This window comes from Nomascus leucogenys, chromosome 3 (assembly GCF_006542625.1).
Source record: "Nomascus leucogenys isolate Asia chromosome 3, Asia_NLE_v1, whole genome shotgun sequence".
Taxonomy (NCBI): Eukaryota; Metazoa; Chordata; class Mammalia; order Primates; family Hylobatidae; genus Nomascus; species Nomascus leucogenys.
The window spans coordinates 68,560,931-68,577,392 of record NC_044383.1 but is presented as its reverse complement, the minus strand read 5'-3'; the positions used below and the strand labels follow the sequence as shown (position 1 = coordinate 68,577,392).

The 16,462-nt window shown below is 37.9% G+C and overlaps 1 protein-coding gene across 1 annotated transcript in view; it reads right to left on the bottom strand.

Moving 5' to 3' along the window:
- LOC115832848 (DNA primase large subunit-like) overlaps nucleotides 1–16,462 on the bottom strand; it is a 127,308-nt gene that overhangs the window by 38,198 nt on the left and 72,648 nt on the right. Inside the window, exons 4-5 of the mRNA XM_030804325.1 lie at nucleotides 8,734–8,860; nucleotides 3,471–3,553 (exon numbers count right to left, since the gene is read on the bottom strand). Of these exons, the coding sequence (XP_030660185.1) occupies nucleotides 3,471–3,553; nucleotides 8,734–8,860 (210 nt within the window). The remainder of the gene's footprint in view (nucleotides 1–3,470; nucleotides 3,554–8,733; nucleotides 8,861–16,462) is intronic.

The window sequence follows — 16,462 nt, the reverse complement described above, 5'->3', positions numbered from 1 at the left end:
TCAAGATCTAATCTGCACTTAGGCCAACCTGCAAAATTCAACCTTATCAAAATGTTTTACATGGAATTTTCATTCATTAACTCTCTGCCCTTTAGAATACAGTCCACCAGCTGCTTCACTCTAGTGAGATCCACTCAATAAAGACATCAAATAAAAGCAAGATGTTATTTACAGCTTGCCGGCATGCACTATACATCTGTGTTCATCTCAGATAAAAGGTTACAATGCAGGTCTAAAGGGTAATGTGAAAATTACTAACCAGCTTCAGCTAAGTAAGGGGGTATACTTATGGATCAAGGGCAAATGGAGAAATACAGTGGAGTCAAAAGCAAAGAGTATACAAACATGGTCATTACTATTAACTATAAACATTAATTTTCTTGAGATAATGTTAGTATATTAAGATTATTTTTTTAAAGGTGATTCTTTATGACTGCTAAAAAACGCCTCTAATTTCTTCTAGATTCCCTATCACATTTGTTGGTGGTAGTTTCTAACCTTTTCTATAACCAGAATATCATTCATAACCCCTTTACTCTCCAGCTGATGACCTTACTTTATTTATAAGGAAGAATAAGACCAGTTGATACACTCCATCAACTTCCCTTTGCTGTGTCTTAACTATTTCCTCTATGTTCCCACATTGCTGAGGGGTATGCCTTTCTCTGTCACCATCCTTTGGTTCAAGTACATATCATCCTTCCTCCAATAAGTTACTTTTTCACTTGAGTCTTTGAGTTCCTATTTGCCTCTCTTTGCATACCACCATGCACACTCTAAGATCCACCTCATACCTAAATATGCCCATTCACTCTTCCAACATTTTTAAAGCACCTAACAAGTGTAACTCATTGGATTACTATGAGACAGAAAGTTAAGTAAAAATCCAGTCCTGCTTTCAGGAAACTCACAAACTATTGGGAAAGATGAACAGGTAAACAAAGAATTACAATCAAGTGTAACAAATTTTAAGAACAAAGGCACCTACAATCCAGTCATGGTATAAAAGAAAGAGAACTTAATTCTGCTTGGTTAGAGAGATATTTTCTTTCTTTTATATCTTCATCAAGCCCACCCTCTCTGACAGTTCTTTCTTCTCCTCTTCCTACTGATAGGCTCAGGTCTTAAACCCAGAAATGAACAATCCCATGATGCTTAAGCTAATACCACTCTAGCATCCCCTTTACTGGCACTTTTTTTTTTTCTTAAGGCAGAGTCTCACTCCATTGCCAATGCTGGAGTGCAGTGGCATGATCACGGCTCCCTGGAGCCTCAACTTCTTGCGCTCAGGTGATTCTTCCACCTCTGCCTCCTGAGTAGCTAAGGCTACAGTTGCATGCCACCACACCTGCTAACTTTTAGTAGAGACAGGTTTTTGCCATGTTTCCCAGGCTGGTCTTGAATGCCTGGGTTCAGCAATCTGCCTGCCTCAGCCTCCCTACTAAGTGCTAGCATTATAGGTACAAGCCACTGCACCTGGTCTGACACATGTTTTGAAAAGGTTATTTACTATCTTTCATTAATTTTTTAAGCAAGTATGATCTTGCTTTTGGTTTCTACCATTTTACTGACACGTCACCAAAGTCAAAGTCAAATAATCCTCTCAGCTTATCCAACCACCTTTTCTCAGTTCTCTTCATGAAAAAAATCTCTGCTACAAGGGACTCGGTGGAACTTATTCTCTTCTCAAAATTTTCTCCTTGACTTTTGTGATACTTCACTACCCTAATGTATTTTCTCCCTCTCTCCCCATTTCTGTTCTGTCTTCATTGATCCCACCTCCTTTTAATGCTTGACAAAGAGAAGGATTAGCCAAGATTGCATTTTCAAACACAGCTTTTGACTCCCTACCTCTTCTCTGCCTCCAGCAAACTCATGATAATACGCTCTAAAGTAGAGTGGAGTTCAGGAAAAAAAAAAAAACTTAAGAGTCAGAAAGCCTGGCTTCAATTTTTGGTTCTACCACTGACTTCCTACCTATGCACCATGGCATGTCACATCCTAGGACTCCAAAAAAGAGAATGACTTTCTACCTATGCGACAATTCTAACTAAAAGGACCATCAGATTTCTGGTCCTAAATTATCTAATGCCCCAAGTCCACATTAATACCATTTAAATGCAGACATAATATGTTAACATAGATACGTTAAGAACTTGTATTGTTTTCAAAAAGGTGATCCTTTATGATTGCTAAAAGAAAGCCACTAATTCTTTATTTCTAGATTCCTTATCAAATAAGTTAGCAGCAGTTTTTAACCACTAAAATTAAGTCACTCAAACTGAAACCAACTATACTTCCTTTAAGTTACCTATTAGTATTTATGTATTGGTGCCACCATTATCCTAAGCTTGAAGTCTTAATACTCCTATAGTCTTTCATTTGTGCATTCTCTCTCCCCAATTCCCAACCTTCGTGCAAGGCCTAATTCAAAGGGCATCTTTTCCATAAAGGGTTCCTTGACCTCTTCAGCTGGTTATAGTCTTTCCCTCATCAGAAGACCCAAGGCAGTCTATGTGTACCTCTCATGACACTTGGTTTATGTTTTTTTTTTTTCAGACACTGGTTTTGTGGGAGCAGGATTTATATCTGATTCTTCCTTCCATACTCTATGGCACTTTGAACACTGCTTTGCTCAAAGTACTAAAAAACTATGTAAGATCTGTTATCTGAACTTTGGACACAGAAGCAGCCATAAAGTTGTCTAGAGTAACAATTTTCTTTAAATAAAAATAACAATTTAAAGATGTATGATGATTTAGATGTTCTAACTCTAAAATATATAATGTTCTTCTTAAGCTAAGGAAGCAGAAGCTCTTCCCCTATTCCTTCAAAATTCCAGTCAACTTGAAAGCACACTATAGAAAATAGTCTTTGCTATGTCACAATATTAATTTTTTAAACGTAGACTTACTAAAAAATGTACTCTTTAACATTTGGTTTTACAATCTGAGCATTTCCATTGTTCATAAGACAAAGTATTTTGACAAACTATTTGATCTACCATCAGAAGTGTAGATTAAACACAGCAATAACTGATGCCTATCAGAACATTCAGCCAGTCTGTACGACATTATCATCTGCTCAGAAAAAATTTCCCAAAATGAAATATGCTGTCATTAATTTTCAGCTTCATTAATAAGCTTCCATGCATTGCTCGACAATTTTGTTTTTAAAGATGTAGTCCTTAATTGAGATAGTAAAACAAACTGAGGTGGGGGGGTGAAGGTTTCCAGCTTCCTTTATGACTAGGAAAAATAAAAATGCAGCTTAGCAGACAGAAGAACTAGAATTTTTCAAGAGTCTAAACCAGATAAGTCAAGGTTTTAACTTAATCCATCTTGAAGATAAGATGTCTGGTGTGAGGCCTGACAAGTAGCACACAGCATCACTGCAAGAACATTAAATAAAACCGAGAGATCTGTCTCAGGCCTCGTTACTGCAGATGCAGAGAGAAGAATATGACCTACCTGGCTTATCCCTCCAGGAGAGATCTTGTATGACTGCAACTTCTGCTTCAGCAGCTCTGGATCACTGTGACGGAATGGGCAACCTGACAACAAAAAATAAGCCAACACACAAACAAGGTTATTTATCCACAACTTAGTACAATATCACACTCGAGAGACCATCTAAGCTCCCCTTAATTGTCTAACAGCTTATTAATAAAAAGGTTAATTGCCCATGGGTGCAACTGCTTTCCTCTTTTTATCTAAATGATTACTTAGCTGTATGGTTATCAGGGTACTCCAGGCTCAAGAGTTACATAAAACTTTGCAGCATTCTCAGGCTAAGATATCCCTTCAACAGGAAGAGGGAAAACAGCTTTAATTACGCTCCTTGATAACAAGCACAAATAATCACAAAATAGCTGCATAATAGTTTATTTTAAAACTTTATACAATCTTCTTATATTCTAGTCTAAAAATTATATAAAAGGCATATAAGAGAAGGAAGATAGATAAACAAAATGAAAAACATGCAAACTCTGAGAAAGAAAAAAATTCAACATCATTTTCAAATGTAAATTATATGCCTATTTCCTAAAGCATAGAATCTATGAAAATGTAAAAGAATCATGGATGGAAATGAGATGAAAAAATAAACTATTTCATAGAAAAACAACTTACGGTGGATATGTGTCATCTCTATATTATTTCATGAAAAAAATGAAAGATAGACCACTGGAAATATTCACATAAATAAGCATACAGAAGAATTTGAAATATAAAAGCTGTTTTAGGACAAAATCTAGAAAATTTTAGATATTTTAATAAACTGCAACGGTAAGTCAAAATACTTATTAAAAATTTAATACAGAAAAGTCTTTTTTTTCAGTCATACAGATGATAGATTTGTAAGTTAATAAGAAATAATTGTGCATTTTTCACAAATTAGAAAATCTAGAGGAAATGACTAAGTTCCAGGAAACACACAACCTTCCGAGACTGAAGCAGAAAGAAAGTGAAAATCTGAACAGACCAATAATGAGGTCTGAAATTGAATCTGGAAAAGAAACCTATCAACCACAAAAAGCCCTGGACCAGGTAGATTCACAGCCAAATTCTACCAGATGTACAAAGAAGAATTGGTACCAATCCTACCAAAACTATTCCAAAAAACTGAGGAGGGGGGGCTCCCCTCATTAACTCAATTTATGAAGCCAGCATCACCCTGATACCAAAATCTGGCCGAGACACAATGAAAAAAAGAAAACTTCTAGCCAATACCTCTGATGACCATAGAATCAAAAATCCTCAATAAAATACCAGCAAACTGAATCTAGCAGCACATCAAAAAGCTAATTCATCATAATCAAATAGGCTTTATTTGTGGGATGCAAGTCTGACTCAACATATACAAATCAATAAAAGTGATTCACCACACAAACAGAATTAAAAACAAAAACCATATTATCTCAATAGAAAAAGCTTTCAATAAAATCCAATATCCTGGCCAAGCACGGTGGCTCAAGCCTGTAATCCCAGCACTTTTGAAGGCCGAGGTGGGCAGATCACGAGGTCAGGAGATCAAGACCATCCTGGCTAACACAGTGAAACCCCCCGTCTCTACTAACAATACAAAAATTAGCTGGGCATGGCGGCAGGCACCTGTAGTCCCAGCTACTCAGGAGGCTGAGGCAGGAGAATGGCATGAACCCAGGAGGCAGAGCTTGCAGTGAGCCGAGATCACGCCACTGCATTCCAGGCTGGGCAACAGAGTGAGACTCCGTCTCAAAAAAAAAAAAAAAAAAAAATCCAATATTCCTTCATGATAAAAACCCTCAAAAAACTAGACACCAAAGGAATATACCTCAAAATAATAAGAACTATCTAAGAGAAACCCACAGCCAACATCATACTGAATGGGCCAAAGCTCAAACCATTCCCCTTGAGAATGGGAGCAAGACAAGGATGCCCACTCTCACCACTCTTACTCAAAATACTACTGGGAGTCCTACCCAGAGCAATCAGGCAAAAGAAAGAAATAAAAGCCATCCAAATAGGAAAAGAACTCAAACTATCTTTCTTTGCTGATGATATGATTCTATACCTATAAAACCCTAAATAATGCACCAAAAGGCTCCTGGAATTAATCAATGACTTCAGCAAAGTTTCAGGATACAAAATTAATATACAAAAATCAGTAGCATTTCTTTTTTTTTTTTTTTTTTTGAGACAGTCTCACTCTGTCAACCGGTGCAGTGGTGCCATCTCAGCTAACTGCAACCTCCGCCTCCTGAGTAGCTGGAATTACAGGTGCACGCCACCACACCTGGCTAAGTTTTGTTTTGCTTTTTAATTTTAGTAGAAATGAGGTTTCACCATGTTGGTCAGGCTGGTCTTGAACTCCTGACCTCAAGTGATCTACCCGTGTTGGCCTCCTAAAGTGCTGGGATTACAGGCATGATCCACAATGCCTGGCCTTAAAAATCAGTAGCATTTCTACATACCAACAATGTTCAAGCTGAGAGCCAAATCAAAAACACAATTCTGTTTACAGTAGCCACCAAAAAATAAATAAATAAAATATTTAGGAATACATCTAAGCAAGGAAGTGAAAGATCTCTACAAGGAGAACTACAAAATGCTGCTGAAAGAAATCAGGGACAACACAAACAGAAAAACATCCCATGCTCATGGATTGGAAGAATCAATATCATTAAAATGGCCATACCACCCTAAGTAATGTACAGATTCAATGCTATTTCTATCAAACTATCAATGTCATTTTTCACAGAATAAGAAAACAACTATTCTAAAATTCATATGGAACTAAAAAAAGAGCCTAAATGACCAAAGCAATCCTAAGCAAAAGGAACAAAGCCAGAGGCATCACTCTGCCTAACTCCAAACTATACTATAAGGCTATTGTAACCAAAACAGTATAGTACTGGTACAAAAACAGACACAGACTAATGAAACAGAATAGAGAATCAGAAATAAGACAGCATACCTACAACTGTCTGACCTTCAACAAAGTCAACAAAAATAGGCAATAGAGAAAGGACTCCCTATTCAATAAATGTGTTGGAATAGCCAGCTAGCAGAGACACGAAAATTCTAAGAATAAAAAAGAAATGCTAGTGTTGGAAATGAAGTAAGTGATGGAAATGAGTAACAGAAATGAAGAATGTCTTCAATGGGTTCATCAGTAGACTGGACGTGACTGGGGAAAATCCTTGGATCTTGTGGATATGACAAATAGAAACTTCTGCAACTAAAAGGCAAAGAGAAAAAAGACAAAAACAAAACACAATATCTAAGAACTGTGGGACAACTATAAAAGGTATAATGTGTGTGTAAATGAAATCCCAAAAGGTGAAAAAAGAGAGAAAAGAACAGAAGCACAGATGGGGAGAAAACATTTGCAAAAGACAAATCTGATAAAGTACTGTTATGCAAAATACACAATGAACTCTTGTAAACTATGGGCTTTGGATGATAAGGATTTGTCAATGTAGGTTCATCAATTGTAACACATGTACCAGTGTGGTGTGGGATACTGACAGCAAGGGAGGTTGTGTGTGTGTTGGGGCGTTGGAGGTATATGAGAACTCTGAACTTCCCACACGATTTTGCTGTGAACCTAAAAGAGCTCTAAAAAATTAAGTTTATTACTTTTTAAAAAAAAGGAATAAGTAAATTTTTCCAACAAATAATGAGTTCATTGAGTGCTAAGTATAATATTTCTTCACTGACGGAGTTGAACTTAGAAACAAAATAATAACATAAAGCACTGGGATACCAAGATACAACTTAACAGAAATAAAGTTTTGCATTTAAGCTAATGAAAACCAACAATTAAGAGACAAATGCTAGAACCTGGAAATTTGCAGACGAATCCCTGGGAGTTTTACTTGGCCACAAGCTTAATCATAAGTTGACTGCCTGGTATGGCTGCTAGGCTAAAAAAAGCTTCAGGCTTCCTCAACAGAAGTACCTGGACCCGTGGTTTTCAAACTTTAGAAGACATAAAACTCACCTAGTGTACTTGCAAACAAAGTCTGATTTTATATGACCGAGGGTGCACCCTGAGAATCTGCATTTCTAAAAAAGCACCTCAAGGGACTCTGACATAAATAATAAAAACCACTCGATATATATTACCAGGCTGGGTGTGGTGGCTTAGTCCTGTAATCCCAGCACTTTGGGAGGCCACGGTGGGCAGATCACCTGAGGCCCACCAGCCTGGCCAACTAGGCGAAACCCTGTCTCTACTAAAAATACAAAAAATTAGCCAGGCAGGGTGGCAGGTGCCTGTAATCCTAGCTACTCAGGAGGCTGAGACAGAAGAATTGCTTGAACCCGGGAGCAGAGACTGAAGTGAGCTGAGATCGCGCCGTTGCACTCCAGCCTGGGCAACAAGAGCGAAACACTGTCTCAAAAAAAAAGAAACTCTATGTCTATATATAGATCTATCTTATCTGTCTATCTATATAACTAGTGCTGGCCATTTCTTCATCTATGAATTAATGAATGTATAGGCATTTTTTAATGATTTGGACACACAGAATGTCTTTCTAAAAATATTGTTTATGATTATTTGATCTTTAGCAGCCCGAAAGTGTGCAGTCTTTTAAAAAGTGTTTAAGATTCTAAAACAAAAAGAAGTTTTGATACATACTGTAGTAAGCTTTGATAATCCAGAAAATTTACTGATATGAACTATTAAATCATTCTTGGACACAACAGACAAATGAGATGTTTTTCCTTTTAAATAAGTCAGGCAAACTGATAGTTATGGCAGATATCACGACATGTTAAATTGCCCACTTAATCTTTGTTGGTTAATCAGATGATGGTGATAAGAAAAAAAACTCATACTTTTCCTTAGTAGTTAGCCTTTGGAAAATTAATGAATCTACTATTCTAAACTTAGAATATTCTAATTTTTAAAAGCTTTGTAAAACTTACATCAGCCCTCTAAGACACTCGCAGAACACTGCAGAAGATGAGGGAGACAGAGAACAGCAGGAAGGAGGAAAGTAAGAACTGAAAAGCCTAATCCAGCACAAACTGAAGTGCAGCTGAATGAATTTCTCTTGCCTGACCTAGTTCAGTAATAAGACAAATTGTTCTAAGAGTAACAGAGCTCTAGCTTGACAGTGACAACTGACATAAGCTAAAAACTAGGTCCTGACAGGAATGCAAAAAGCCACATTGTTTCAGTGTTTCCAACAGAGCTCTTGGATTTCTGTACTTGGCCAACATATCCAGTGGAGGCACTTACCATGATAATCCCCTTGGCTTGGTGGATTGGATAGAATAATCTTTAGGCAACTGAAAGGTGTATAGTCCGTCCTCTTGCCTTCCTTTCCAAAGCTATGACGGATGTTGTAAGAGTAGCCTTTATCAAACTGATTGGGAGGAAATGGAAAAAGAGACAAAGTCAGCCAATAATTATACTAGTGAGGTCAGCAACACAAGCTAGAATCAAAGAGTGCAAAGCGATATTTTCTAGAATAAATTCGGCATTCACGGGCAGATGTACATTCATGCCATATATATTATTTAGGTCCTTTATGATACAATTTCTTTTTTAAAAAAAGGAACAAAACTTATAGAAAACAAATTTATCAGGTAGAAGACAGCTAATGTTACCTATACGTTTAAAGATAATCTTTTCCTGAGAAGAAGAATCGATTTGCCCTTCTTAGTTTGATTCCAAAGATTATAGTAGAAGAAAATCAGTTTAGCCTCTTTTCTATCCACTTTCCTCTAATTCTCCCTGAATTCCCATATCTACCCATTCTACTTCCTAAATGCCTATTAAAATAGTTAATCCTAGGCCAGGTGCAGTGGCTCATGCCTGTAATCCCAGCACTTTAGGAGGCTAAGACAAGAGGATCGCTTGAGTCCAGGAGTTCAAGACCAGCCTGGGCAACATAGTGAGACCCATCTCTACAAAAAAATTAAATATTAGCTGGGTGTGGTGGCATGCACCTGTGGTCTCAGCTACTCAGGAGCCTGAGGCAGAATTATCACTTGGGCTGGGGAGTTGAGGCTGCAGTGAGCCATGATTGTGCCACTGTACTTCAGCCTGGGCAACACAGTGAGACCCAGTCTCAAAATATAATAACAATAATAATAATGATAATAATACCTTCCTCTAGATTTCCACTATACAAAGTAGTCAGCAAATGTTTAATGAAGTACTACAACTGCCTGCTACCCAGAATCCTTGCCTCCATGTTCATAAAACAAGCTAATGGGACAGAAGGGACTTTGAATTGGGTCAGACAGGAGAACGAAAGGAACAAGCATATAATGAAAAGTGAGCAGGTGCCAGGCATTTTGCTAGGAGCTTTTAAAGGTGTAATCCCGGCTGGGCGCGGTGGCTCACGCCTGTAGTCCCAGCACTTTGGGAGGCCGAGGTGGGTGGATCACGAGGTCAGGAGATTGAGACCACGGTGAAACCCTGTCTCTACTAAAAATACAAAAAATTAGCGGGGCGTGGTGGCGGGCGCCTGTAGTCCCAGCTGCTTGGGAGGCTGAGGCAGGAGAATGGCGTGAACCCGGGAGGTGGAGCTTGCAGTGAGCCGAGATCGTGCCACTGCACTCCAGCCTGGGCGATAGAGCGAGACTCCATCTCAAAAAAAAAAGTGTAATCCCATTTAATCATTTAGATAATCACAACTCCTCTATGATGCTACAGCTGAGAAAACTGAATTTCAAAGAATGAAGCAATGTGATGTACGACAGTTATTAAATGGTAGACATGTACGGACAAGTCTGATTCCAAAGCCCACGTTCTTTCCGTAATACCACACTTCCTTAGTCATAAGAAATAAAAAGATATTTAAAAATAATAGCTTCCAGTTAAATCTTTTTAGGACATAACTTCTCTCTTTCAGACTCTATTTTAAATGACACTTCATTTTTGTGGTCCAAAATCAGAAGTAATCTCTTCTTCCTACATATTTCAATAGCATTTTACCTATACTTACACCTATACCTCTCTAGAAGATTTATCTTCATAACATATTTGATTTTTATAGCACTTTACTTCTTTTATGATACATTATCATGCTATTTTCTATTAATCACACATTCACATAGGTGATTAGTTCCTCCAGGACCATAAACTCCTTGAGGTAAGATCTGTCTATTGGATCTTTGCACCCACCTCAGTACCGGCATGCATGAAGAAAAAAATGTGAAGTACTCCTTGGTCTACTATAGCATTAGGAAGGCTATCATCCCATTATTCTGCTTCCATTAAATGTTTTCCAATGCCTGATGGTTAGTGACATTTTAATTTTTAATTTTTTTTAGAGACAGAATATTGCTCTGTTGCCCTGACTGGAGTGCAATGCCACGATCATAGCTCACTGTAACCTCAAACTCCTGGGCTCAAGTGATCTTCCCACCTCAGCCTCCTGGATGACTAGGACTACAGGTGTGTGTCACCAGACAGGGTCTTGCTATGTTGCCCAGGCTGGTCTCAAACTCCTGGGCTCAAGCAATCCTCCCACCTTGGCCTCCTAAAGCCCTGCGATTGCAGATGTGAGCCACTATGCCGGGCCCTTGGTTGATGATTTTCTAATTCCACTACTAGGTGACACTCATCTGGCATAACAACCCATACCCCATTGGTCAACCAAAAGCAGACAATGTACCTTTGACAAGACATCTGGCAAGAGCAAATATTCAATACTGGTGGAATCTTGGACAAAGATCTAACTTTCCTGGGAAAGACGTAGGGGTTAGGGTGGGTGTCCCATGTTTAGTGGTCATTTGGGCAAAAACTACAAACCTAAAACCAAGTTTCTAAAATGAATTTTAGAGTATGGCAAATGACTGACTTAGTCAAAAATTTATCTTCTACTCTGAAAAAAATACAAGTTTGTTTAAAAGACAAACTTTGCCACTTTTATACTAGAGCACAATCTTAAACTACCACTCAGGGATCTCTCAAGGCTGTCACAAGCAGAATTATCAGAAGCTGTGAGTGGCTGTGGAGCACATCAAATGTTCCTACATGATACTTAAGCAACACTTGTTAAATAGTGAGAAGCCAGATTGCCCAAATAACAAGTCATTTTCAAAGGGCAACATCTTCAAGGTTCTCAGTCTAATAATTAGAGTGAAATGGCTACAAAGAGCTTATAGTTCTTACTGCTATGATTCTTTAACTTATAAGATGGATACTGTAGAAAGCTTAGAGAATGATTACTTGGCGATTTTTCATACATGAAATTAAAGTATCATGTAGCTAGAAATAAAACAGATTACTGTGAGTTTATAAATAATTATACATATTGGCAATGAACTGAAACTTAAATACAAAAGCTAGGCAGGCCATATTTTGGAAAACAGGTAAATCCCCCCTCTTTTAAGTGACCACAAGACACTTTAGAGTTGCCCTTGGCTTTCTTTCTCTGGGCTCATACTAAGCAACACACAGAGTAGCCTTTTTAAAGATCCCAGGCTTTGGAGGCAGAGAAACCTGGGAAAGAATCCCCAGCTTGTCCACTTATAAAGGGCATTACTTCAATCCTCAATTTTCCTAATCTATAGGGACAGTAATATTAATGCATTAAATTGCTATGAAGATTAGAGTAAATTAAAACATTAAGCAGAGTACCTGTCACATCCTTTGTTCTCAATAAATATTAGCTGCTATTGGTGAGGGAAAAAACGGAAAATATTTTGGTGTCCTAGTTTAAACACTGACTATGCTACTGCAAAAGACTTCTATTTCAGTAGATATTAACAGAACCTTTACCTAAAGGTATAGGGAGGATAAAAGACTCACTGAACTATTCAATTAAATTTCTAGTCATCTTCTTAAAATGTCCCCCTTCTTCTAACTCCTATCCACAACTCTTAACTACTCATACAAATTGGCTCAAATGTCACTTCCTCCGTGGAATCTTCCCAAGCACACAAGGCAGAAGACGTTGCTTCCTCAAAAGAACGCACAGCAGCAGTTTGTACAGTGCTGTACCTTTCTTGTTGTGATGGAATTTATTTTTGTATTTATCACTTCTAAACTAGGAATGCTGTTAAGGGCAGGGACTTGGTTGTGTACTCATCGTAGCATGCCCACTCAGTATCTGATAAAACATCTACTCATAGGAGGTGCTCAATAACCTTCACTTGAATGAAAGAGCAAATAAGCTGTAGCTGGCTGGAAAGATGAATGTATAAATATGCTTCAAGGGATTTTAACTTATCAGGATTAAATGACTTCAAAAACTTGCCAAATCATTGCAAGTTTACACTGCTGTGCTATTTTGTTCTTCTGGATAGCTTTTCTTCTTCACTGTAACAACAACAACAAAGACTGAAAAAGAGTTTAAATGATGCCCTCTATAGAGTATAGTGGATACATTAAAAGATAATAAAAGTAATAAATTGTATTTTCTTTCAAAAATTGCCTCAGTATAGTGGGACTGGGCTGTCCAATACTTTAAGAGAATAAGAAAGAGAGTCAGAATAAGAGACAGGAAAATACCTTGCTATTTTTTGTGTGAGATTTCTAAATTTGAGGTTATAATTTAAATATAGTGAAATACACATACCTTAAGTCTATAGTTTGACTGGTTTGGGTAAGTGACTATACCTATATAACCCACACCTCTACCAGAAGATAGAACATTTCTATCAACTTGTAGAATTCCCACGTGCTTCTTCTCAGTCAACGTTGCCCTCCCTCCACAACCAGAAGAAACTACTGATCTGATATTTGTTACCACAGATTAGTTTTAACTAATCTATAACTTTATATCAATGGAATCATATAGTATAAAGTATTTTGTGTCTGGCTTCTTTCATGTCCTTTAATACTTCTGAGATTTATCCTTGCCATTACATGTATCAGCAATTTGTTCTTTTCTATTGCCGAGCAGTGTTCTACGTATGGATATACCAGATTGCTTGTCTAGGCTCTTGCTGATGGACACCTGGATGTGATACTGTGATACAATAAGAAATGTGTATTTGATCCCTGCCCCTGGTTCCTCGCAGAAAGTTCCCAAAACTCTTGTAATTTCCTGAGCAAGAGGGATGCTAGGTGCATCTTTTGTTCTAATATTTGGTCTGTGGCCCCAGTTTCTAACAGAGTTGCTAATCCCTTGGAACTTCCTGGGTATTGATAAGAGTGCCTTTTGTTCTAATGAGGTGACTCTTGGTGGGCTCCTGGATGGGGGCTGGTCACCAGAAAGACCAAGCCATAATTAGAAGCCTGGAACTTTCAGCCACACTATCCCATCCTCCAGGAAAAGGAGGGGGCTGAAGAATGAGTTAATAAATGCTCAGCCTATGTGATGAAGCCTCCATAAAAATCCCTAAACTACAGGGTTTGGAAAGCATCTGGGATGCTGAAGACACAGAGATGATAGGAGGGTCCCAGAGAGGGTATGGAAGGTCCATGCCGCTTCCCACACATCTTACCCAGAGTACTTCTTTGGCTGTTCACCTGTATCCCTTAAAACATCCTTTATAATAAACTGATAATATAAGTGTTTCCCTGAGTTCTATGAGCTGCTCTAGCACATTACTGAACCTGAGAAGGGGGTTGTGGTAACCTCCCACTTGTAGCCAAACTGGTCAGAAGTTGTGGTGACCTGAGAATCTACTGCTTACAATTGGTATATAACGTAGGGCACAGTCTTGTGAGACTGAGCTCTTAATCCATGAGAGATCTGCACGAGCTCTAGTTAGTGTCAGAAGTGAATTGAATATAGGCTATCTGGCTAGCGTCAGAGAACTGGTCAGTGTAGGAAAAATCCACACATCTGGTCACTATACTCTCTGCGTTGAGAGTATAGTAGGAGAAAATTGGTTTTTTCCTACCATACACTGGGCTTTTACAGTTTTTGGCTATTCTCAATCAAGTGGCCATGAACATTCTTACATATGACTTTTGTAGGTATATATTTTCATTTCTCTGGGATAAATACATAGAAGTGGAATTGCTGCCAAACATTTTCCAGAGTAGTTGTGCTATTTTATACCCCCATCAGCAATCACTGACAGTTCCACATTCTCCCCAACATTTGGTGTGATCAATCTTGTTAATTTTAGCCATTCTAGTGGGTAGGCAGTGGCATCTCACTTTGCATTTCCCTGATGACTAATGATCATGAGCACTTTTTCATGTGCTTTTTGACCAGTGATATTCCTTATTTTATGAAATGTCTGTCCAAATCTTTTGCCCATTTAAAAATGTTGATTGCCTTCTTTTAATTATTCCATAATTGAATAATTCTTTATATATTCGGGACACAAGCCCTTTGTCAAGTATAGTTGTAACAAAGGCTTGTCTACTTGATGTTATCTTCTGATGAGCAGGTGTTTTTATTTTTGATGAAGTCCAATTTATCAGCTTTTTAATGGTAGTGCTCTCTGTGTCCTAAGATAAATTGCAAAGATATTTTTATGTTGTCCTTTAGAAACTGTAATGTTTTCGCTTTTAAGTCTAGGTCCTGATTCATCTGAAGTTAATTTCTGTCAGTGGTGTAAGGTAGGAATCAAAGTTCTTTTTTATTCTGCATATGGAAAAACACCTTTCCCAACACCATAATGTTGAATACACTTTCTTTTTCCCATTAAATCACTTCGGCATCCTCATCAAATTTGACCACATATGTGTAGTTCTATTTTTGGAACTGGATCTGACTGGATCAGATCCAATTGGATCCCATTGGTCTATATGTCTGTCCTTTTGCCAATAACACATTGTCTTGATTACAACAGCTTTAGAGTAACTTCGAAAGATAAGTAAGTCCTACTTTGTTCATTTTCAAGATTATTTTGGCTATTCTACATCCTTGCATTTCCATATAAATTTTAGAATCGGCTTGCCGATTTCTTTTAAAAAGAGAATGCTGAAATTTTTAACAATCAGTAGTTTATGTCTTCGCAACTGCTATCTGTCCACAAGTAACCAATAACCAGGAAAACAAATAGCATTTCAACGAAAAGGAAACTTTCAAGAAAGAAGAAAAACTTTCATCATTAATTTCACTAGTGAAAACAAGGACATTAAAATTTCCAGCAAACATTTTATAAACAACTGCTGTTTGTTTCTTTAGTCACAAACATGGACTATAATCTTTTTTGTGAAAACTTTTAGGTAGGAATTGAATTTAATTAGATACAAGATTTCAGTATGTTCATCACAAAATAGGGAAAGAACATTTTGGTAAGCTATTCTGTTAAAATAATGTAAAGCTAATCTCTCTAAAAGAGAAAAGCTAAAAGTATTAACTTCCCTCTTCTTTCCAATTCATTTACTGCCTTTGTATACATATGTCTAAAATTTAGACCCTTCCAACCCTACTGGAAACAAGAAAAAAATAAACGAAACTTGGATCTTACTAAGCTTTCAAACTATCCATGTATTTATCAAACAAATTGTCATCTCTGGTTTTCAAATTTACAAATTCAAGAAATACTGTACAGAGACTGTACTTCCTTGGAGATATTTTTTAGCAAATACTTTCTAGGTCTTCATATCCATGACTCAAAGGAAAACCTCTAAGCATTTGATACGAAAAGAGGCAGGAAGGCCGGGCACGGTGGCTCACGCCTGTAATCCCAGTACTTTGGGAGGCCGAGGCAGGTGGATCACCTGAGGTCAGGAGTTTGAGACTAGCCTGGCCAACATGGTGAAACCCCATTTCTACTAATAATACAAAAATTAGCTGGGTGTGGTGGTGCATGCCTGTAATCCCAGCTACTCAGGAGGCTGAGGCAGGAGAATCACTTGAACCCGGGAGGCAGAGGTTGCAGTGAGCCAAGATTGCGCCATTGCACTCCAGCCTGGGCGACAAGAGCAAAACTCCGTCTCAAAAAAAAAAGAGGTAGGAAGAAGTAAATAGAAAACATACGTTTCTGTCTAGGCTCTTCCCTCCCACTCCATTCATTTAGTGTGGGGAAAGGCCAGAAAGTCAAGACGGGTCTGAAAGTGGGTAAGTGGCAGTTTGCAACCTTCCAAATTGGTCCAGACA